The following is a 24,910-nucleotide window of genomic DNA, read 5'->3' on the forward strand; positions in this document are numbered from 1 at the left end:
TATATAAATGCTCATATATTACTTTGGTTTATTGGACATATGTGCCAGTTCCTATGGAGGGGAGGGGGGCTGCGAAGCTGTTTATACCTTCACTCAGGAGGTTCTAATCAGCTTTGGAGAATTTTTTTTGGTTTGACCTTAGCTGGGAGTGCTCAGGGGAGATGGTGACTTCGAAAATGACTGCTTTGTTGTCAGAGCTTACCAGGGATAATGACACTGTAGGGGGTGCTGCAGTGGTTACTCATGTTGGTTAATACCAAGTCCAAGATATTTTCACCTCTTGTGGGGGTGTCAACCAACTGATCAAAGGCATTTGCATTGACGAAATCAAGGAATTTCTGGGCATTTGTGTTTTGGCATGAGTATTTCTTCCAATCTAAGGTTGGATAGTTAGTCGCCCAGGATCAGGGTAAAGGGTTGAATCTTGATAGATTCAAAGAGGTCCAGATAGGTGGAGTGGGCATCTTGAGTCAAAGTTGGAGGCCTATAGCTAACTATGATTTGAATAGGGGACTTGTCAATTGTTAACTGCACCTGGAGTGTTTCCTGTGCATCATACTGTTTGACCAGCCTAGAGGTGTGTATGTGTTTTATATATGTTGCAACCTCCTTTTGTTTTGCTGCCCATGGTTTGGGGTCTGAATAAATGATAGGATGAGTAACCTGGTATGGCTGGGATGCTCTCCGCAGCCTTGAAGCACCATGGGATATCATGCTATCCACAAATGAATGTTTCTTGCACCTTGTTTTGTACCACAGCTGGCCATATCTCTTCATCTGTTCTTCCCTCCTATACCTGTCCCATTTCCTTTATCTCACTAGCTGCATCAGTCATGGATTTTCTCTGTCCCAGATACAGTAGTAACTGGGTCTGACTTAAATGACATAATCCAGTTCTGTATACTTTTTATACCCAACAGTCTCTGCTTCCTGCTCATCCCCTTGTATCTGATCTGTTGTTTATTTTATATCTAAAAGCTGTCTCTAAGGCTTTCTAAGTCACATGCCTACATATGACTGCCTGCTCTGCATTCTCTAACTCACTTTCTGCAAGTTGCTGAAAGTTTGAAGACTGACACATCTTGCTCACTCTCTCCTGTTGTCAGTCCACTCACGGTGTCAACCCTTAGTTATAATAACCTTTTGTCAGTGCCCTTCTTTATCTATGTCAGACATAATCAGTTGATAATACTTCTCTACAGTCTTCACATATTATCATTTACCTGGGTTTCATAACCACTGTCTGTCTTTATTTTGTTAGTGATGATTCTTTTAAGATGAATAGCAACATTTAGGTAAAGGTCACCCCACAGCAACAGAAGAATAAGAAATGATGTGCTAGTCCAATAACAGAAACCACAAATTCACTGGAATAAAGAGATGATGTAATACCTTTTATTGGAACAAGAGAGGCAATTGTAAGACTTATGTAGAGCCAGTAAAGGGTATTAAAGCACCTCTGTAGTTCTACTCTTTCTTTCTCTGTGTTTTATCCTTTGTCTAACAGGCGCCTTTGTCATATATTTTCTCTGAAGTTATTTAGAAGACATCGTATCCCTCTATAGCCTTTAGCCTTAAACTGGATTGTATTTCCTCAGGAACTACTACCAGACCTATTAGTCACTTATTCCGTATTAAATGTTGCTGCCAGATAGGCAGTACCTAAAGGAATACCAAAAGAAAGATTTGCTTGTTCATTCTCTGTTCTAACAGAACAATAGACTGAATTCAGTGCTGCTCCCTGAAATGGCAGATTTTTGTCTCAGCCCAAACTGTGGACCTAGCAACTGTTTTGCTGTGGTGACATAGAGAGGTAAAGTCTAAACTACGGTCCACATAACTGTAGTTTGATTAGCACATCCCGGGGGGTGGGATTCAAAGCAGAGCAAGATGCATGCAGCCACAATCACATGAAGGAAGCGCACTGTCACGGTGCTCTTTCTGGGGATGGGCTTTCAGCTAACGTAACAACCACCTATTGATAACCTCCATTGGTTCATAGGTAGGTACTATGCTATCTGCCCGAGGGCATTTATAAGCTTAGCCAGAGTGTGTCAGCTTTTGCCTCCCCATTGATAAATTAACTGAGCCTCTGTCAAGAAGAGCCAATGAAGTGATCCCAGGGGTGTATTTTCTGTTACCCATCCACTCGTCAAGGTTTCTCTTGAAGAGTATTAGTGAGGGGCTCTGCCTAATGTAGTTAGGAATTTTGTTCCAAAGCATGGGGAGTCTCTGTGACAGGAATCTATCCCTCCAGCATGTTCTATTTATTGTTGTGGCGAGGTTTAGCTCACTAGAGCGAGTGGCTCGCAGTGACTTGGATTTCTTTAGGTGGAGCATGTCCATCAATTCTGAGTTGGACATGGCTTTGTAAGTCAGGCAAAGATCACCTCTGAGTAAGCAATATGCCACTGAGTACAGCTGGAGTTTTTCCATTCGGACTGCATAGGGCATATGTTTGATGCCAGTAATCTTCTTGGTGAGGTACTTTTGTGGTCTTTCCAGCTGTTGGAAGTGTCTTGTGAGGTACATCCCAAATGGGGCATTGTACTCTATGATGGGTCTGATGAGTGACGAGTAGAGGGGCAATATAACCTCTTTATTTCTAGATGCAAACCCTTTAGTAATTAAATGGGCTACATTGAAGGATTTCCTAACTACTTTGGCAATATGATTGTCAAAGGAGAGATTACTATCTACCTGGGTCCCCAGATCTCTTATTACCTTTTCTGTATTAAGGGGGCTGCCACCTATGTGGTAATTCATGGGTGTTTTGTTTTTCCCAAACGGGATGACTATGCATTTTTTGGCAATTAGCTTGAGACCATGACTTTGACACCAGGTGTATGCCTCAGTAAGGCCCTTTTGGAGAATGTCCGTGTCAGCCAGAGAGTCAATTATGGCTCCCAGTTTGCAGTCATCGGCGAACTTGGTTAGCCATTGTCCTCCTATGTTTGCCTGTACTTCTGAGAAGTATATGCCGAGCAGTAGGGGTCCCAGGACCGAGCCTTGTGGGACACCACTTGTGACTGGTTTAGAGTCAGACCTGGAGCCCAGTATTCTTACCGTGTGAGTTCTGTCTGTAAGCCAGTTGGCAACCCATCTCGTGACGTAGGGGTGTATGTTCAGGCTGGTGAGATTTTCTGTAATTCCCAAGTGGGGAATGGTGTCAAAAGCCTTGGTGAGGTCAAGGTAGGCTGTGTGAACCAACTGCCCCCATCTATGGCCTTGGTGACTGTCTCGAAGAAGTCAGCCAGGTTTAGTAGGCATGATCTGCCCTTAACAAAGCCGAACTGGGTTGGGTCAAGTGTTTGGAGGTTCACAATGTCTTTGTTAATGAGTTCCATGATGATGTGCTCCATAGCCTTGCAGACCAGGCTAATCAGGCTTATGGGGCGATAGTTACCAGGGTCAGTTGTGGCCCCTCCTTTGTGGAGCGGAATAACCATTGCTGTGCGCCATTCTATGGGCATGCAGCCTGTGGAGAGGCTGAGGTTGAACAGCGTATTTAGGTGGGGGGTTAGTTCATTCTGTAGTTCATGCAAGACGCAGCCTGGGACACCAACTGGCCCCATTGATGCTGTGCGTTTGGCTTTTGAAAGGGCTATTTTCACCTGTGCATCTGTGATTTCTGGGACACTACACTTTTCCGGTATTGTTGTGGGCCCTTTTGGGGGTGAGAGGGAGGTGAAGTTTGCACTGAATCTATCTGCCAGGATGTTGGCAATATCAGTAGGTTCAGTATATTTTGTGCTATTTTGCACTAGCTCAGAGCATATCTGCGAGTTGCCACTTAGATTCTTGACATAGTTAAAGAAGGTGTTGTGGTTATCTTTCGAATCCTTGGCTATTTTTCTTTCGAACTTAGGCTTGGATGATTTTATGAGGGACCTTAGTTTCTTACTGATACTGATCAAGGATGTCTTTCCTTCTTGGGATTTGCTTGTTTTCTGAACTAGTTTCCTCCTTCTGTTGTATAGCCTGTTTATGGCAGGGGTCCACTAGACTGGTTTCCTTCTCTTAGGGGAGTGATTCTTGGTTTTGCTAGGGATGGCACAATCCATGCATCCTTTTAGGTGCTCATAGAGTGCATTTGTAAAGGATCCTGCATCGTGGACACTGTTATCCTTTAGTGTGGGGGCTGTGGAACTTACCACCTCTGTCTTAAGTAAGGTGAAGTTTGCTATAGAAAAGTTTTTCACTGTGGTTTCCTTGGTTGGGGGTGGTGGTGTGGTGTGGACATCCAGAGTGATTAGTTTATGGTCTGATCTAACGAGTGACCGGTTGACCTCTGGTGCGGAACACATGTCACGCATGTTGGTGATGACCAGGTCCAATATGTTTTCACCTCTGGTAGGGGAGTTTACCAGCTGATCCAGGGCATTTGAGTTGATAAATTCCAGGAAACGCTGGACCTGGGAGTTTGTACTTGAGTAGTTGTCCCAGTTAACGTTAGGGTAATTGAAATCGCCCAATATCAGGGTGTTCAGTAGGACCTTCATGTTTTCCAGTGTCTCCAGAAAGGCGGAGTAGTGGTCCTGGGTCATGGAGGATGATCTGTAGCAGGCCACAATTTGCATTGCAGATTTGCCCGACGTTAGTTGCACATGGATAATCTCAGAGGTATCATGCTGCGCCACTAACCTGGAGGTGTAGGTATCCTTGATGAATATGGATACACCCTCTCCTTTTGTGTTTTGGTCCATGTTCTGTGGCCAAAATGTGTGGTATGAGTTGTAGCCCGGTAGTGCTGGGGTGCTCTGTGGAGCCTTGAACCAGGTTTCAGTTACTGCACAGATGTCAACGTTCTCCATACTGAGGAGTGCTTCGAGTATGTGCATTTTGAGATTTAAACTCCTAGCTTTGAGTAGCATAACCCTCATTTTTTTATTTGTGCTGTTTACGGAGGTGGGTTTGACTTTTGAGCCTTGCCTAAAAAAAGCACTCTGGGGGCAGCAAGATCCTTTGCCAGTATTTGAAAGCCTAGGGGTGACAGGTGCAAGCCGTCTCTTGTGAAGCAGTGAGGCTTGTTGAGCATTTTGTCCCAGACTGACAGACACTGGATCCCCTTTGAATGACACCAGAAGCTTAGCCAATTGTTGAAATTGTTCATTTTTTCTTTATACTGCGGTATCATTCTTGGTGAGAGCAGGATGCTCCTCAGGGTCAGGGTCATACCTGCCTGGGCTACATGATCAGAGAGCTCTTCCATGTCTCTTTTCATGTAGTCCAGGGAGGTACATCTCAGGTCATCCACACCAACATGAACAATGACAGAGTCATATTTGGACTTGTTCTGGAGTGACCTGAGTGCTTGTGTTATGTGGCGGATTCTGGCTCCCGACAGGCAGCTAACAGTAACTTTCTCCTTGTCCAGCCTAATGAGTGGGACGTCAGTGTGCCTGACTATGGAGTCACCTATTACTAGTGTGTTAGGTATGTTATTTCGCCTTAAGGGCTGTGATTGTGTGGCACACTGATTATGTGTTTTATGTGTTGTCTGGTTTGTGACGGGAGGTGCAAGTTTTTTGGGTGTCTGCTTTGGAGGTCTCTGATGCTTTTGCAGGTTTTTATTTAGAGCCTCCGAGTATGATTTTCTGTATTTATGTGTATTTTTTCCAGTGCTGATTTAGTATGTCTGTGTGAGGCTTGAGGTGTGGTGCAAGTGTTAACCTTCTCCTCATGACTGCCTGTTCCAGTCTTGGGTGGAGAGAGCTTAGCCTCCAATTTAGCTATATAATTGCATCTCTTGCATATGTTAATGTTTTGTGGTAGGACGAAAGGATTGTCTGTGTACATGAGACAGTTGTAACATTGCCTCAGGATACCCAGGTTCACCAGCTGGACTGGAGAGTATACCTGAAATTGGCCTTTGGTCATGCCTGAATATAAGGGTGAGCTGCTTAGTCACTTGGTTGGTGAGGGGTGAGTAATGAGCCTTGCCCTGCTGGGCAATCAAGTGTTGGGGTATAGTGCTTGCTATTAGGTCTGAGCAAGTGCTGGACTGTAGGATGCTTTTTAACTGCTTAGGTTGAGAGTTAGACTTATTTCAAGGGAAAAACTAAAGAGGAGACTTGGTGGAGCCGGGAATAATTTAGCCCTAGCTAACTGGCGCTGCCTGGACGTGCAAAACCGTGCAAACGTGTTTTTTACAGCAGGGAAATGAAAGAGAGAGAAATTAGCCCAAAATGGCGTATAAACTACTAATGTCTGGGCTGGAACCACTCCTCCAGGGACAGATAGCTGCTCAAAGCTCCCTCTCACAGGTGAACAGAGAAACCTCCTTCTATCCAAGTAAGGTATGGACAACTCAGAAACTTGTAACACAGCCCTGAATTCAGCACTAGCCTGAAAACTGGACTATACTAGCTTAGAAAGGTGGGAAACAAGGAAAAACATTTTTTTGAAAAGGTAAGGCAAAAACAGTAAAAAATAGAATTAAAACAGCTTTAAACAACTATAAACAGTAAAAAATACACTTAAAACAGCTTTAGATGGCTACAAGCAATCAGAAAAGGCTTTTAAACAAATTATCCAGTAAAAACATCTCAAAACTGAGCCCTGTTCCTGTAGTCTTCAGACAAGTTCTAACTGCACACTCCTGCCACTGGGGTGCAGGGGAACCTTCACCAAAAAAGAAGGCCTGGATTAGTGCTCAAATTATACAAACAATGCTAGATTCAGCAGGCCTGAATCTAGTCTATGCTACAGCAAACAAGGCACACCAATTTCAGTAAGAAACAGTTCAAATATGCATTCACTATAAGCCTCTAACCAGAAATTCCCAGCTCAGAAGGGCAGAATCCAGCCTCTCCTCCCACAAGAGTGCAGACCACAAACCTTAATGTAAAATAACTGGCCTGAAGCCCAAGTGCTTAAACCAGAACTAATACACTTTTAGAATAACAGACAGTGAGCCTTCAATCAGCAGTTCCCAACTTAGAAGGATGTAAGCTACCTGTCCTGCCACAACTGTGCCGACCACAAACCTTCTTAATGTAAAACAACTGGTCTGAAGCCCAAGTGCTTAAACCAAAAGGCTTAGCATGATAGTTACCAAGCAGTAATAAATACAATTTAGTACTTTTAAGATGACGCAAAAGCAAAATAAAGTAATAAAGGAGGAAGAAACAAAAATACAGTAAAAGCAGATGAATAAAGTGCATTTTTTTTTTTTTTGAGTGAGCAAATGAGATGGGCCCAGGAGGAGTATCCAAATCCAAATTTACAAGAGGGGAGGACAGTTTCAAAGCCATCAAGATTAACACCAAAACAAAAGCAAGGAGGGTGGGTGGGGAACTAACTGAAAAAACAGAGCCACAACTTCCAGCTAGATAGTATTCGAAGCAACACAAATAAATCAATTTAAATGCTGTATTATTTGAGTATCGGTGAGTATATAGGAGCATGCACTTATAGAGGGAAATTGTTGAAAGTTCCTGTGGTGATGCATGCAGCTCATCTCTGTACCCCGTGAGTGGCATTTGACCGTAAAAATGCCCTTAGTCCCAGCATACTAGCAAGGGCATAAGTATCTGTCATGACTGCTCTGTATTGTCACCCCCATACTGTATCGTGTTAATTCCTTAGTTCATAGGAGCAAAGAATCAGAGTTCATTTGGGTAGTCCTGATGGTAGGATGATATGGGGCAAAAACCACCTAGAAAAAATAAAATTGTGGGCTTGGCAACATTCTGCCATGTTCAGATGCACGCTGCTGTAGTTATGAAAAGAGCTAAGATTAGTTTACCTCTGTGCTAGGAATGTGTGGAACAGAAGTTCTTTATTCCATGATTAGAGACCTTTATAAATCCAAAATGCTCGATATAACTGAAATTCATTTTAAACCATTTATCGTACAGGTTGAGATAAGTATTCCAAAGTCCTCATTGTATCTGACTTGTACATTAGAATATGGCCTACCATTACTGGTCACATTTTTCCCTATTTGTAATAGACTACAAGTGTTGTTTGGAGTAAACTCAGCACCTTTCAGCAAAGCCAAGCAGTTGTCAAAAGAAATACGACTTCTTACTGATCTGTAAAACAAAAAAAAAAAACCTTTCTGAAACAATATCTTACTGTTAATACTTAGTTTTTATTTATTTACTTACAGCATTTGTAGCATGTCCTCCACTCGTGTTACCTTGGTATCACTACAATACTCGCTAGTGTGTTTCACAAAGGTTTTTTTATTCTGGGCCTCATCAGCTTGAGTGCTTCAGCACGGTCTTTCCTGGGGTCTGCCAACTTAATTTTCATTTTAAAATCTGTTTCATTTGTTATATTTTAACAAGTACAAGGGTGTACATGTGTAAATTAGTAGATGCTAATGGTTTTTCTTGTTCGTCAAGTATAACTGTGGGCTGTTCACAGTGCTCTTTGTGTATTCACTATATAATGATGCACTAATCATATTTGATTTTTTTATATTTGCTTTTCTTTTATATATGTATTACCTTTTCACTATAAATTATATGTATCTTTGAAACTTTAACCAGGTCATAGATTAAAAAAGCCCTGCTTACTTTAAAAATCAAATACATTTATAAATAAATTTTGCTATGCAGCATTTTTATATCCTGTTTTCATACTTCATTGCTGCGTTGTGCGGGGAATTCTGAATGAAATGCATTTATCACCATCACTGGCTCTTGTCCAACATCTCTGCAAAGCATGACTTATGTTCCATTCTTTTTGAATCCTGCCAGGTGACTTTATTTTCTTTACTGTGAACCACTTGACAGAACTTGAACATTCGGAGTAGTACCTCTAATTGTTCACAAAGCAAGACTTCTTTTATGACAAAGCTTTGAAAATACAGAAATGAATTGGAGGGGCAGTTATGAATTGTATGTCGAAACTCATTATTTGTGACACTTAAATGTATGATCTGATGTTGTCAATTTCCATTCATTACTCAACAGTTGGGTTCGGATCCAATCCTCGGATCCAACTCAGCAGTTACTATAGCTCATGGAGACCATAAACCTCTCGAGCTTCTCCCTTACCCACAATGCACCAACCCCTAACATACCCCAGATCTCGTTTTCACTTTTGCGAACTAGACATGGTCATCTGAGCTCTCGAGCTTATTTTCAGATAAGTGCATTTTTCTTGGCTACTTTTTCCTTATATGTTTTTATTACACTTGGTGTATCCTTTGTATATACCATTGTTGGTATTTTCATATATATTTCCCCTTTTTCTATTTAACTTTTTCTTTACACATTTCAGTGTACTCTTGCATACCATTGTTGGTACTTTTCCCTTCCTTTATGAAAATAACACTGTAGGATAGGTTTCACACTGATTGTAGAAAAACTCTTAACTATAGTTCCCTAACTATCTAAAGATTAACTATCCCTGTCTAATCTAATTAAAACAATTAGTAAAAAGGTCAAACAGGAAAACCAGTTGGTTAAAACACAAAAAGAAAAATCTGGCAAAGCTAGAATTTCCACTGTGTGAAACCTTAAACTTCTTGAATCAAAGGCAACATGGGATATATGTAAATTACCCTTGAAGGATATCAGTTGTTTCAGCTAAATGGCATTTGTGAATGTCCATGACTTTTTTCTTTTACGCCTTTTTATTAACTCAGTAAAGGCAAGATGATACTCTTACTTCTGCTAGCCAAGATAAGAATGTATGCCCACTCTTCAGGCTGTTGTCTGGTCCTCATCGACTGGTATAGCAACTCCTCCTGTTTCTGCTGAACAGCTCTGGAAAACTCTGAGTGATAACTACTGATCTAGAAAACAACAACAGACTGACTTCTACAACTACTGAACTTTATCTGACTCAGAATGTCCCTTTATAGCAGAATTTGTTTTAAAGTCACAGAAAGCTGTAATGAGAATTCTACTGTCTCATATCAGACTTTTAAAAAGTAAGCAAAAGAGCTGCTGTGGAGATTCTATTCCTTTCAGCTCTGGCACACGATGACATCACATCTAGGTCAGCTGACCGGCATAACCTACATTCAGAATTCTTTTAAAAAACATGTACATTTGGTCAGCCAGAAGACCACTGATTCAAATATCTTACATAAATCAAAGTAATAAAAAACAAAATTATAGCTAGCCATGCTGGCATATATTTAACACAGGGTTATTTACCAAGCTTCAGACAGTCATGCTAGCACAGATAATATCTAATGTTATATTGTCCTATCTCACCTTCATTCTTGCTAGTTGGGTTCAGAACCGAGCATTGGTTCCGACTCTCCTATTACTAAAGCTCGAGAGCTTCCACTGGCTCGAGGCTATACCTTATCCCATCATGCTTAGGGAAGATTACCCAGATCTCGTTTGCCGCTTAACAAGATCAGGTGCTTCCTACTAGGCTCCAGGCTAATTAGAAAAATCTTTTGTATTCTTGTTACTGATAAATTGCTTTTCCGGTATACCAGTTGATAATATCTAGTGTTAGTATAGTTTTGCTGTGAAAACTTTCTTTGCTTTTGGCTGTTTGCCTACGGGTCTTCATCCCCCACAAGACCATATTTTTCCCTGTCCCACATTGTCATATTCCTTTGTTATGTTGAGTAGTCAGTGTTATCCCTTTCATTTTTTATGCTAAGGAGTTTAAGTTAGATAACTCCTTACTCAGCCCGTTTAAGTTAGAGAGCTTCCCCTCCCCTTGGTCATTGTTTTTTTTTTCAGGGAGTGTTGATTTACTTAAAGACCTCTCCTCTTACTAGAGGAGATCATCATTTAAGTTAGAGGCCTCTCCATTGGTCCCTTATTCCCTTGCTATTGTTGTTGTTCTGTTTAGTGTTTCCAAAAAATAAATAAATAAGTAAAAAGAAACCTTTTTTGTTTTTGTTGACCTTTCTTGTCAAGCCTTTCTCTGTATCACTGGTAAGGTTGTTAGTTAGCTAAAGTTTTTGGTTAGTGAAAGTCCTTGGTTAGATATAGCTTTGTTGCATTATGTCAACGGATACTAAAGAGGCAAAGCCTTCGGGCTTCAAAAAATGTGACAATTGTAATCAGAAAATGTCTCTGACAGATGGACACACCAGTTGTGTTTACTGCTTGGGTGAGGTCCATCTGCAGGAATCTTGCAGTATTTGTCATGGTTTCAGTTCTAGGGTTTTACTAGAATGTAAAAACAAATTGATAGTTAAGGGTTTACTTAAGGTTCCCTTTTCAGAGGCAATTAAAGGGAAACAGAGTTTCCCCTAAATTGACCCATTCACTGAGATTGGACAAGTCCTCCAAAAGAGCATCTTCCTCAGCACCAGCTTCAGAGCCGTTGAGAAAGCAGTCAAAAGAATTGACCTCTGACCAGAAAAGTCTATCTCATCAATTCCACCTGTGCTTTCGGAAACCGATAGAAATCCATAGCCGAAGCCGGTCCCCTTTCTTGGAACCAGTCTTGTTGGTGCTACACAAACCTATTCTCCAATCAGCCAAGTCTTCAGTCCACTCCTCTTGGTCTTCCAGGAGTTTCTCAGATGATGACGTGGAGCAGGTGGTAAGGAGGATTGTTCGGACACCATCGCTGGCCAAAATTCTTTTGAGCCCTTCCATTGTGGAGTTGGACCTGACAGTCATTACCACTCCTGTACCAATTCCTCCTCTGACCCAACTGTTGGCTTTGGAGCCAAAATGTTTGGAATCGATGATAGTGGAACCGTTGGAGGCAAGACCTGTTCCAGGGTCTTCGGCTCCAACTTCTGCTACGATCTCATCTGTGCCATTGTCCAGTGAGGGGTCTAGGAGCTGACGCTCCTCCGTTGGGTCCAGGGAGGAGAGTCGGATCGGACAGTTGTCGGATCCGAATCTACCTCCCACAGCCTCGGAGCTGGAAACTCGGCATCTACATCGGCCTCGGAGCCTATGGCTTTGGTTCAGGGGCAGTCTCCTCGTTCTTCGGAGCTGAGAGCTCCCTCGGAGCAGGGCTGTGGTGCCTTCAAGGTCATGAGGAGAGTGCTGTCACCCCAGACGGCTCCACATTCCTCCCCAAAAAGTGCCAGAATCTGCATCCTTATCACCCCCCAGGCGTAGAGACCCTATGTCACAGGACACACCATTGGGTGAGACCATTTCTTCTGAAACCTTCCCTGAGTACCCTTCTGGAGTGGTCCCTCAGAAGAAAACATATAAGAGGAAACATCCAGACTCCCCTGATGAGCCTGTCACTTCAGGCACGGACTTAGAGGATTCAGACGGGTCCCCACAATCACCCTCTGAGGATGTCTCCTTCTCAGTCATTCTAGAGATCCTGAAACAGAGAGGTGGCTGGAAGGCTCTTACTCCTTCTGAGGATGACTCCATATACATGGAGGCATTTGGGTCTCGACCTTCCACCTATTGGGTGTCTCCGTCCTTTGATTAGCTCAGTGGTGTAGTCAGTCGAAGGGTGTGGGGCTCTCCAGAATCTGTGGAACCTGTTCCGAGGAGGCCCAACAAATTTATAACTGCCCCATCTGATAAAGACTTCTTGACCAAAGGTGTCCTGGTAGATGCTATGGTAGTGGTAGCGGCTGCAGCCACCAAAAAGGAGTTAGCTGAGACTTCATCTGTCCATCCACCGAATAAGGAATCTCGAATGATGGACAGATATGGAAAGCATATGTTCTCGTCGGCAGCCTTTACACTCAGGTCACTGAACTACTTACCTCATTTTGCCACACTCCAGAGGGATGTGAAGGAGCTTGGAGTTACCCTCCAAGGTTCTACAGCTGCAGGGGTGTCAGATAAGGTGACCGCCCAGCTTGCTACCTTAAATTCTGCAGTCAACTCCTCTGTGCGGCTCATCTCTTATGCAGCTGATGGAGCAAGTAGGGCAGCAGGTACAGGAATAGCTCTGAGGAGGCATTCCTGGATGCACCTTTACGAGTTTGCTGACCCCTTCAAATCTTCCTTCATTAATGCCCGTTTTGACAGCTCGTCCTTGTTCGGGCCAAAAATTAAAGAGACTCTGACCAGGTGTGAGCAAGAAGGCAAAACTCTGTCTGCCTTGGGAGTAAGTTTTTCCCTCCCTACCAAGCCTTATCCCAAAGACCAAAAGGGAGGAAAATTGTGGTTCTGGAAAACCCAAAGAGTATTGCCAGATGCACATGGTGAATTTTCCCCCAGGGGCAGAGGGGGAAACAGTAATGGAAGAGGGGGTCTGCAAAATCAGGGTGACAAAGATACATTCTCTGGCAGGCCCTTCCAGCGCTCCTGAAAGGAGGCCTGCCTGTCCACCTCTGAAGGCAGTCAGGGGCAGACTATCACTGTACCCAAAAGCCTGGCTGAACATCACTCATGACAAATAGGTACAGTTGATAATACCAGGGGATACAACATACCCTTCTCCTCCCCACTCCTACAATGAAATCAGTCCCAGACATTCCACCTAGTCAAAGGGATCAAGCAACCCTAGAGATACAAAGGTTGCTAGAAAAGAGTTACCCAGGAAGTCCCTGCAGACCAAATCAGATCCGGAACTTACTCAAGGTTGTTTTTAGTTCTAAAGAAAACGGGACTGGAGACCCATTTCGGATCTCAGCAGACTGAACAAGTCCGTAACAAAAATCAAAGTTCCGGATGGTGACACTGCAGTCTATTCTCCCTGTTCTGGGAAAAGACAATTGGATGTGCTCAACAGAGCTTCAGGATGCGTACTACCATATAAAAATGGACAGGCGATCCAGGAGACATCTACACTTTTGGCTGGGAGCCAGTCATTACCAATTCCAAGCTCTGCCTTTTGGTCTCACTACAGCCCCCAGAGTGTTCACCAAATGCATGGCAGTAGTCACGCCTCACCTGAGGGGTCTAGGATTCCAAGTGTTTCCATACTTAGGTGACTGGCTCTTGACCACCACGACCAAGCATCTACTAACCAAAGCAAGAGACACCACCACCATCCATCTATGCTTGGAACTGAGCATTACCATAAATTTTGAAAAGTCTGCCTTGTTGCCATCACAGCATATTACATTCATAGGGGCAGACTTAAATACAGAAGACATGGTAGCAGAACTGCCTCATGACAGAGTACAGACACTGCATCATCAAGTCTCCATCTTGATCTTGAGAAAGAAGGTTCAGGCAAAGTTCTTTATAAAGGTCTTAGGCACTGTGGCAGCAGCTATAACACTGCTACCTCTGGCACGTTTACACATGAGAGTCCTCCAGTGGTTACTTTTTGCTCAATGGTCCATGCAGGAGTTACCCATGTCCCACAAGATCATCATCACAGACTCCTGCAAGAAGGACCTACGCTGGTGTCTTCAATCCACCCAGGTAATTCTGGGAAAGACTGTTCACTCTTCCACAGCCAGCAGCTACAGTGACCACGGATGCTTCCCAGATAGGGTTGGGGGGCATTATCTGGGAAAGACAGTTCAAGGAACATGGCAGGAGCACGAGTACCATTTGCACATCAATGTCCTAGAGATGAGAGCAGTGCTTCTGGCGTTACAGGCATTCCAGAACTCTCTTCCAACAGGTACAATTGTGATACAGACAGACAATAGGTCGGTAGTGTGGTATGTCAACAAACAAGGCGGAACCAGATCCTATCCCCTCTGTCGAGAGGCTCAAAGCGTATGACAATGGGCAGTCGCCACTCAACATTTTCTGATTGCAGCTCATATTCCGGGGAAATCCAGCGTGCTAGCGGACAAATTGAGCAGAGCAATTCTAATGCCTCATGAGTGGTCCCTAAAACAGGAAATTGCGAATGAGATTTTTTGCAAGTGGGGCTAGCCATGCTGTGACATCTTTGTCACGTTCATGAACACCAAATGCAGCAGCTACCTTACCCTAATCCCCCCCCCCGGGGGAGTCACCAAGGGATGCACTTGTTCACGATTGGCCCCCGGGACTTCTTTATGCCTTTTTCCCCATTTCCACTAATCCCCAAAGGTCTACAGAAAGCCAAATCGTTGACTTGCAGGTTAATACTCATCGCTCCGTACTGGCCTCGTCAAATCTGGTTCCCCTTCCAATGGCCCCATCTCCGAGAAGAGCTGTGGATTCTGGACCCTGTACCAGATCTTCTGACTAATCACTCAGGAATGCTCCATCCCTCTGTTCAAACCCTCAAACTGACAGCTTGGCTGCGCCACTTCCCATCTTAGCCAGGCTTCCAAACATATTCCCTGCAGTGAGACGCATCATAGTTTTGTCTCATAAAACAACAACTAGAAAGCTTTATGCTAGTAAATGGAAAAGATTTTCTTGTTGGGCTTCCAAGAATCACATAGACCCCTTCACAGCCCCCATAACTACTATTTTAGATTTCTTAGCAGAACTTTTTAATGAAGGTGCAGCAGCAGCTACCATATGAGTACAATTGACTGCCATATCTGACTACCACATAGGAGACATGCGATCAAAAATAATGTCTCACAGATAGTGCAAAGCTTTCCTGAGAGGTACCTTTTTACTAAGACCTCAAATAAGGGAACCATCACCTCCTTGGGACCTCAATTTGGTACTGACTACCCTGATTCCTCCACCATACGAACCAGCTTCCTCTTGCTAACTAAAATGTCTAACATGGAAAGCAGTCTTTTTGATAGCCATCACTTCAGCTAGGAGGGTTTCAGAACTTCAAGCTCTATCCATACACCCTCCCTATTTAGTTTTTTTATAAAGGCAGAGTCTCTCTTAGAACCAACCCTTCATTCCTTCCAAAAGTATGTTCTGTGACCAACTTGAATCAGTCCATCGACCTGCCTGTCTTTTTTCCAAACTATGGCAACAAGGCAGAATGTAAGTTGCACTAATTGGATGTCCACAGGCAGTTATGCTCCTACTTACATAGAACAAAGGAATTTAGAAAATCTGACCAGTTATTCGTCTCCTTCTAAGAAAATAAAAAACGTGCACTAATATCGAAAGTTACTTTGTCAAAATGGCTTACTGACACTATTACCTACGCATATAATTCTTAGCATAAACAACTGCCAGGAAAAATTAGAGGTCACTCAACAAGAGCTATGTCAACTTCGACTGCCTTTCAGGCCAGATTACCTATGGACTCAATCTGTACTGCAGCCACATGGGTCAAACCTCATACCTTTATCACTCATTATAAAGTAAACGTGGCCTCCCGGAACAGGGCTTCCTTTGGTTCCACTGTTCAGAAGAGTTTATTCCCTTGAGCCATCCAAGAAAGAAGGTGCTAGGGATGCTGTCCCAACCAGCAAGAATGAAGGCAAGATAGGACAACATAACATAAAGAAGTTATGTACTCACCATAATGGTTACATGTTTGTTGTCCATAATCTCGCCTTCATTCTTGCACCCCACCCTCCTTCCCCCAACTTTTGCTCCTGGAGGATCGAGAGGAATTTTATTGGTTGTGAATTGTGTTCTCTGCCTCCCTTCTTGTTTCATGAGACATAGACTAATAACTGTTACCTTGGGATTTTGTATATGATTTCCAAATATGTTATTAATTTGCAAACAAGATCTCTGTAATCTTCCCTAAGCATGATGGGATAGGCTATAACCTCGAGCTAGGGGAAGCTCTTGAGGTTTAGTAATAGGCCGAGTCGGAACCAATGCTCTGTTCTGAACCCAACCAACAAGAATGAAGGTGAGATTATGGACAACAAACATGGAACGTTCTTTATATCCTCACATTACTCACCATAATGTTCCATCTGTCTTGTCCATTTTCATTCTTCCTCAACTCCCAACCATTCATCAATAATTTCTGGAAGAACACGAGTATTTAAGGACTCCTCTGGTCCTTCCAATGAGCTTCAGATAATGGCTTTCTGTAACCAAAAATTGATAGTTATATTTCTTACTTATTCTAAACTAGCAAACAAGATCTGAGGTTTGTTAGGGGTTGGTGCATTGGGGGTAAGAGAGAAGCTCAAGAGCTTTATGATCACTGCAAGCTATAGTAACGGCTAAGTCAGATCCGAGGATCGGATCTGAACCCAACTGTTGAGGAAGAAAGAAAATGGACAACACAGATGGAACATTATGGTGAGTTCATAACTTCTTTTTAAACTCCTGCATCAGATGTCTGAATTCCACATAAAATTAATTATCTAAGAAATTATGACAAAGATCTTGCACTAGCAAGTACAATTTATGTCCCAGTGTATAAATAGTTTGAATTTTCTGTTTTTGTGTATCCTATATCTTCTAATAGAACATTCCCTCCAATAGATGCCACCTTCATAGAGTGACTGTATATTCTCATTCGTCTATTGAAAGTGTTATATAAACTACCAGGTATTAAAAGCCATGGTTTAAACAGTGTTATACTTTGCTACACTTTTCTCTGCATCCTTACTGATGTATGGTATTAGGCATGCTAGTGTTTTGGTGCTTTTAATAAACATTTAACATTTGTTCCTTTCACCTATTACTCTGTTTTTATTTTTTTCTAAATTTGCAGCAAGGAAAACAAAGTTACAAGCAACTGGTTGCATTGAATTGTGAATGACCCGGTAGTAGGTGTGTATGAATTAATAAATGAATGTGTATTTTTATGATTGGAAGAGTAGATTGACCATTTTGATTGGCTTGACTTTATCCTTGCCTCTATGGTGCTACTATGAAGGAATGCAAATGTAATGAATGAAAGATATGAATGAGTGCAAGTCTGAATGAATGAATGCACGAGTGTGCATGTGCATGTGGGCAGGACTGTAGATAAGCTTGAATGCAAAATTATGCATCTCCATGGCTCTTAGCAATTTCTGGTGGTGAAGTCTACATCACAGGAAAGGGAAAACTACTTAAAAAAATACCCTATAAATTGCCAGCTGTCACAGGAAGTAGAACAGTATTTAAAGCAACATTTTTTATAGCAGCAAAGTAACCGCACAATCAACTGATCAGTTATGAGAAGCTCTCCAGTTAAAAGTTAGTTTCAACTCCCACAAACAAATGTAAAAGCCATGATTTCTAGTAAAAGTTGTGTGTTTTGGAGCTAAAGTTGCCTGGTTAGCTGGTGCTTCTTTGGGAAAAAAAACAGTACCAGGTGTGTCAAATGCAGTAGAAATTATTGAACCTGAATAGTCAGGACTGGTACATTATTTAATTGTATATGTATATATTTGTGCATTAATAAATATGACTTTAATAATTTAATCATATTGAAGTTTTATACTTTGTACTGTTGGATTGCTTAATCATATTAGATATGCTTCCATTTCCTACATGCATGTGCAAAAAGATGGTAAAAAAGATTGATACTTGGCACCGACAGCAAAAATGTGTACAGCAGTATCACGAGTTATCTGTAACTACTCTGTTTCTTACAGGAAGCTGTGCAAGACATAATTTCAGCACTAACACTAGATCCAGATTTGGTGACCCGAGAACTTCTAGCTTTGAAGCAAGAGGCTCAAACCGTAATCACCCAGTGGCTGTATGAGCATAGCAGAAAAATCGTAGTAGCAAACTGTAATGGTAGCCAAGAGCTTTCTCAGAAAGATGCCCTCAGAGAACTCTCCTTGATTGGACACTGTTTACTTCAGATAAATGAAAATCACCTGAAATGGCACACTTTGTATTCTGACATTCTAGTAGCAAGTGGTAAGAAGCATTACATTTTTCTGTTAGTATCTGCTTAACAACAGCTAACCAAGCTTTTTCCCAGTAACAGAAGATTAAAGTAGAACAGTAAGTAAAGAATGAGTGAGGCACACAGATTCTTTAACATGACACAGAAGTTTGAGAACCTAGAGGAAGTGGGAGGTCAGAACATTGCCATAATGGAGCTTTAGCTCAGTCGAAATTATTTTTCTTACATGGCAATGGAATAGGAATGCCAGGGAAGCAGAAAGTGTATTTCCAAGTCAGCTGCCATATCTTAAGAGACAGGAGTGACTTGTTTTCTGTTGTATTCCTAGAACACAACCAAGAAACAGAACCCCACAAGTACTGCTTCCATTTTACTGGGCACATTTATGTACTTCTGTGTATAGTGTATGTGTTGTATGTATGTTACATGTATCCAAAAAACTTCACTTTAAACATTTTCCATTGGGTGCTTTTTACCATAAGCAGTTTCAGTCAACTGGAATTTAACTAGAAATGAGCATTCAATCAAATTGGCTTTTAACCCTTTGGAATTCAATCAAACTGGTATCCAACCAAATGTCACCTAGTCATGTACAGAAATATCATAAAACAAAATAGTCCTACAACAAATATATGTAAGACCATGGCAAAATATTTTACTGTATGTAAAAAAAAAAAAACTCTCTCGATGAAGTCACCCTGGGAAATGTGTAGTCTACCCCTTGGGGGCATACATGTGTTCCAGTGTATTTGCTTTAGAATGATCTACAGGTCTTTATTAATTCATTCAGGCTGAAAAGCCAGACTCCTCTTGGTGCATAAATGACATTCCACCCTATTCTGGGCTTGTCACTACAGTGTTTACAGGTGTATTATTCAGCTGTTGATCTATTCTTTTGGACTGTTGTATACGGAATACACTTTTAGCCCTGATTGTCAAAGCTTCCCACCCATAGACAAAAGAAACTTCAGCCAAAAAGAACAAATTTCTTTTCTGAGGAGAGAGAGAGAGAGAGAATAATCTGTGGCTATTTATCCAGATGGCAGCTAACTGGTTTCTTTATAAACTCCTTAATACCACAAATTTAGGAAAACAAAAATGTGATCGTTCTGTGATCCAATAAGAAATCAGTCAACATTTCTGTTTTAACTTTGTTTCCCCCAAATTCTGATGACAACAGCAGCACACCAGTTTTGGCAGTCCCTCTCAGAATGGAGTAATAGTGGTGAAATAATTTGTCTGCCTGTTGCAGTTTCTGCAGATATTAAAGAAACATTTAGTAACCTTAAATTAATGCATCCGATAGCCTTGTCTTACTTGATACCTGTAATTGGCTACAGGAGGGGGCCTGTCCAACTTCTTATTAGCAATAGTTATGCTATCTCCCACCAGTGCCACATTGGTATTTCCTGGAAAAGCCAAATCACATCTGATATCTTTCAGCAGATCTTGATCTGATTATGTCTTTTCTGTCTACTTCAATAGATGGGTATATCGGATCTGAGGCTAGCAGATAAACTTCAACTCCAAGGCTCATTCTCCTCCCCTTTCCCATAATCCCCTGCCAACCCTAGTGACCCCAGATCTTATTTGCTTTGCTAAATGACAGATGCATTCTTCAGCTCTTCCTCACAGATAAGTGATTTGTTTTCCCTAGTTTTTGGAATGCATTTCGTACAACTTTTTTGTCAGTCTGGTTTTGCCTGTCCTCTCCTCCCCTCCCCTTTGGGAAGATTTTCTAGAATTAAAAAAAAAATCTTTAAGTCAAGTTTAGGCTAGTAGCATTAAGATTCTAGTTGTGTAATTGGTGTGCTGTTTGGGTACTTTTTTTTTGTTTTGCTGGGGACCTCTGTCCCTGTTTAGAGTCTTGAACCTATTAATTTTGCCTTGAGTTTTTTTTTCTCTCTGTCGAATGTGTGTGAGCATATGCCTTTCAACATGGCAAATAAGGCTTCAAGATTTAAAAGTATATGGTCTGCAGTGGTAAGATTACACCACAGAATACACTCACGTATGTATACTGTTTGGGCTTTTCCCATCTTGAAATGGATTGTGATATTTTTTCTTCCTTTGGATCAAGGACTCTGTCCAGCTGCCATTCTAAGTTGGTTTTGAAGGGCCTTCTCCGTGCCCAAGTGGGAGATTCAGAGCCTTCTGTTTCAGGGTGTCCTCCTTCCAGGAAGACTTTTGACAAGGTAAAGAAGGATAGACCCAGGGAGAGGAACAGTCAATATAGGACACAGGAAAATTGAAAGAGGTCGCCAGACCATTTTACTATTCAAAGACCTACTCTGAAGGCCACTTAGCCCTCAGATATGATAGTTTCATTTTCATATCTGATCTCTAGCTCCTTCAAACTGCCAGCTCTGATTTTTTTTCACTAGAACCATCTCCCTTCCAGGATCCATTTGCTGAACCTTCCAGCAGACAGGCCAGGGCAACAAACCCTCCAGATCACCCTTGGCAGCATCTTCCATTAGGCTTCTTCCTTTAGGTCATTGCAGTCTTCTAGGAGCTTGTCCAAAGCAGATTTTAAAGTCCTTTTTGAAGGCCCATATACAACTGGAGTTTCTTCCCACTCCGTACATGGTAGGGGTGGTGAGTCATTGTCCTTCACCACCCACTGTTATGTCCTCCTTGGGTGCACTTCTTAGATTTGATGACTTTAGATCCAGGAGTTTCCTGTTTGGTCCCTCTGCTGGGACCTACAACCTGGGTATTGTTGACTCTGACAGTTTCATAAATCCACTATACTCCAGCCACTTTGAAGCTAAATAGATCCTAGAGCCAAGAGATTAGGATCTAGTCTGTGGTTTGTGGAGTATATTCTACCTGTCTGGGATTCAGCTGTCAACAACTTGGTACCAGCCTCCATGTTGGATTCCCTCAGGGAGGTGTCTTAGGAAGAACTTTTTTCAGGATCTTTGGATGTGTGAAGACATTCTTCATGACCCACCTTGGTGTTCAAGGTTTTTGAGAAGATCCTGTCCCACTCACAAGAGGGGGGGTAACCTGCACATTTTTAGATCCAGTACAGACCTTACAGTTTCTAGAACTTTGGTACCACGTCATCACTTTTTGGGAGATTTGGCAGCAACCAGCCTCTAGCTAAACCAATGTCATGGTTTATCCTGCTACTTCCGACATTCTCTCCTGGTATCTCAACCCATGGAGGATCAAAAAAGACAAATATAAGAGAAGGCATTTAAATTTCTCTCAAGTCCTTAACCAAAAATAACCTCTATGAAGGAAAAGTGTCCCTCAGCTCTTCCTTAGAAAATGTCTCTTTTGGAAAGACAAATAAACTATTCATTCAGAGGGGAGAGTGGTCCACTGATGCCCCTTCCCTAGAAGAGTCATTGTTTCTGGAGGCTCTTGGTGCAGCCCCATTTGTGACATGTGTGATCTCCCTTGTGGACAGTTTAGTTGGCTTGGTATCCCAATAATCTTGGAATGAATAATGACATGGCAGAACCAATCCCTCACAAGCCTGACAAGATATTAGTTTCCCCGAAGGATAGGGTACATTGAAGCAAAAGACTTGTAATGAATGCCATTGTGATTGCAGCCAACACTAAGAAGGGAGTCTCTGAGAAGAGTGCCTCTGTCTACCCTGCTAACAGAGAGTCCAAGGCACTAGACTAGCTTGGGAACCATGTGTATGCTTCAGGGACATTTTCCTTGTAAGTGCCAAACTACATGGCCTACTTGACCGGACTGCAGAAGAATTTGACGAAGGAGTTGTCAAAATCCCTGACTGGTCCTATGACTCTGGAATGCCATAGGACATTTGAGGCCTGTCTATCACTATGTCCATTCAGCCATTATATAATGCAGCAAATGGCACAGCAAGAGCAGCAGGTACTGGTCTTGCTATTCTCTGTCATGCATGGATGTGATTATTTGACTACACAGAAAGCTTCAAGACATGCTTTTTGATTGCCCCATTTGATGGAACAAACTTGTTTGGACCCAAGGTCAAGGATACTTTAACTAGGAGTGAGCAGGGCAGCATAACCTTGTATGTAATAGGACTCCATTTCTCCACAATTCAGATATCTTTTTCACATAACCAGAAGGGTGAAAAATATTTTTGGTTCTGGAATTCCCAAAGTTTTACCCAAGTATGCTCTGATGTCAGGACCCCCTGTAGCAAAGGGGGTGAACTTTAATAGATGTCATTCTAGAGGCAGAAGCATACCACAGAACCAAGGGTTTAAGGGTCCTTTTACCAACAAACCCGTTTAGCACTCCTGAATGTTTGCCCAAGTCCCCTACTATGGAGGCAGTCGGGGAGTACTTAACTTTCTATTCCCAAATCTAAAAGGCTGTCAGCCTCAATTCTTGTGTGCTGAGAATTTGCTCTCTTCCTTTCACATCTCTCCCAAAAGGGACAAGCAAGACCATTCCAGGTGTTCCACCCCAGTAAAGAAAGGCAGCAGCACAGAAAATATTAAAGCTGCTGTTAAAAAGAGTAATCCTGCTATTCACATCAGACCACAGAAGATCTGGAGTATACTCCAGATTCTTTGTAGTGCGAAAAAAGAATGGGGAACTAAGGCCAGTCTTGGATCTAAACCATTTAATCCCATTTGTCAAACAGACATCATTCATGGTGGTCACTTTACAGTCATACTGCCTCTTTTGAGGAAGGATGACTGACTGTTTTCTGTGGATCTTCTGGACACCTCCTCTCACATCATGACAGCCAGGCAGTCCAGGAGGTTCCTACAGGAGGTTCCGAGCACTGCCCTTGGGTTTCACCACAGTCCCCCTGGTATCCATCAAATGCATGACAGTGGCAGCATCCCAAGTTGGGTTGCAGGGGTTCCATATGTTCCTGTGCTTAGACAGCTGACTTGTAATGGCCACGACAAGGGTTCCATTTGTTCAAGCAAAAAAAAATCCTTACTCCAACTGTTAGGATCCATGGGAGCTTCTGTCACTCTAGTTCTACATGCCAGGTTCTAATTGAGAGTTCTCCAGTTGACTGATCCATTCAGTGGTCTATGACGTATGACCTGATGCATTTCCTATCAGGTTCACTAAGATCTGCAGACAACATATGTTTTGGTGGCTGATGTCTCCAGTGACCACCTTGATCCTCTACTCTTGGGTGATCATTTTGAAGGGAGGATACTCCTAGTTACCTGATCCCAGCCCTTGGACAACCTTCACATCAATGTCCCAGAGATGCAGGCCATCCTCCTGTCATTGCAGACCTTTCAGCATTGCCTCCCTATGAATGTGATAGAGGTCATCAACCTCCTCCTTCTCATTTTCCAACATGAAGTTGGGGTGTCGTGTTAAGTGACACCATGTATCTCAATTCAGTACCACACTCCTGCCTTCTTCAAGACTCATGCCTGACTGTTGCAGATCTCTCACACAGTCCATCCACTTCTTTGCTGGATGTCCTCATTTTGTCTTACCTTCTTCCTGTCTGTCCCAAATCATCTTCACCAGATTGTCTTCTGATTTTCTGCACATGTGCCTAAATCACTGTAATCTCTTCTGTTTGATCATTTCTGCAATTGAAGTTACTTTGGCTTCTGCTCTTATATGCTCAATTCTTCATCTGTCCCATAATGTGCATTCTGCCACCCTTCTCAGGCACTTCATTTCCATCACCTCTAGTTGTTTCATCTGCTCTGCCTTTACTGCTGAGGTTTCTCTACCATACAGTAGTACTGGTCACACCACTGTTTTGTACACCTTACTTTTAATCTTCTTTGTCATTCTTCTATCATACACTACACCTGACATTCTAAGCTAGATGGCTGAAGCCCCTCTGATTCTAACTTTGCTGTCTCCATTCAGACTTCCCTTCTCTTGAACCACCCCCTCCCAGATACTTGATGCTGTTAAAATGTTCCACTATCTTTCCTTCTATCTCAATTCTGAACTACTTCTGATTTCCCCAATTTGCTGCTATTACCACTGTCTTATCTCTACGTAGTTTCATCACATATGCCTTCAGTTTTGCAGTCCATTCATCTGTCCTTTCATGAAGTTGTTGCTCAGAGTCTGCCTGTAATGCCACATCATCTGCATACAGCGACTTTGTTGTTCTGATCTGTTTGCTAATGTGGTCCACCACCAGTATGAACAGCAGTGGGCTCAGAGCTGAACGGTGGTGCACACCTACTCCCACTGGGAATCCTTCTGTGAGACTGAACACTGTTCGTAATTGGGTCATTGGGTCCTTGTACATAGCCTGCACTTTCCACCAGTGTTTCTGGGACTTTGAACCACTGTAGTACTGCCCAAATCAGCTTTTTTGTGGGGACCTTATCATATGCTTTCTCCAAGCCTAGAAATGCCCAGTTGAACTATTTGCTCATCTCTGAGTTCCCAACTATTCTTCTCACTGTGAACATTGTGTCAGTTGTGCTGCATCCTGATCTGA

The 24,910-nt window shown here is 42.4% G+C and overlaps 1 protein-coding gene across 1 annotated transcript in view; it reads left to right on the forward strand.

Annotated features, from left to right (window-relative positions):
- TTC34 (tetratricopeptide repeat domain 34) overlaps positions 1-24,910 on the forward strand; it is a 1,443,441-nt gene that overhangs the window by 1,116,202 nt on the left and 302,329 nt on the right. Inside the window, exon 6 of the mRNA XM_044062977.1 lies at positions 18,239-18,512. Within this exon, the coding sequence (XP_043918912.1) occupies positions 18,239-18,512 (274 nt within the window). The remainder of the gene's footprint in view (positions 1-18,238; positions 18,513-24,910) is intronic.

Source organism: Protopterus annectens, chromosome 2.part1 (genome assembly GCF_019279795.1).
Source record: "Protopterus annectens isolate FY-2018-M chromosome 2.part1, PAN1.0, whole genome shotgun sequence".
Classification (NCBI taxonomy): Eukaryota; Metazoa; Chordata; order Ceratodontiformes; family Protopteridae; genus Protopterus; species Protopterus annectens.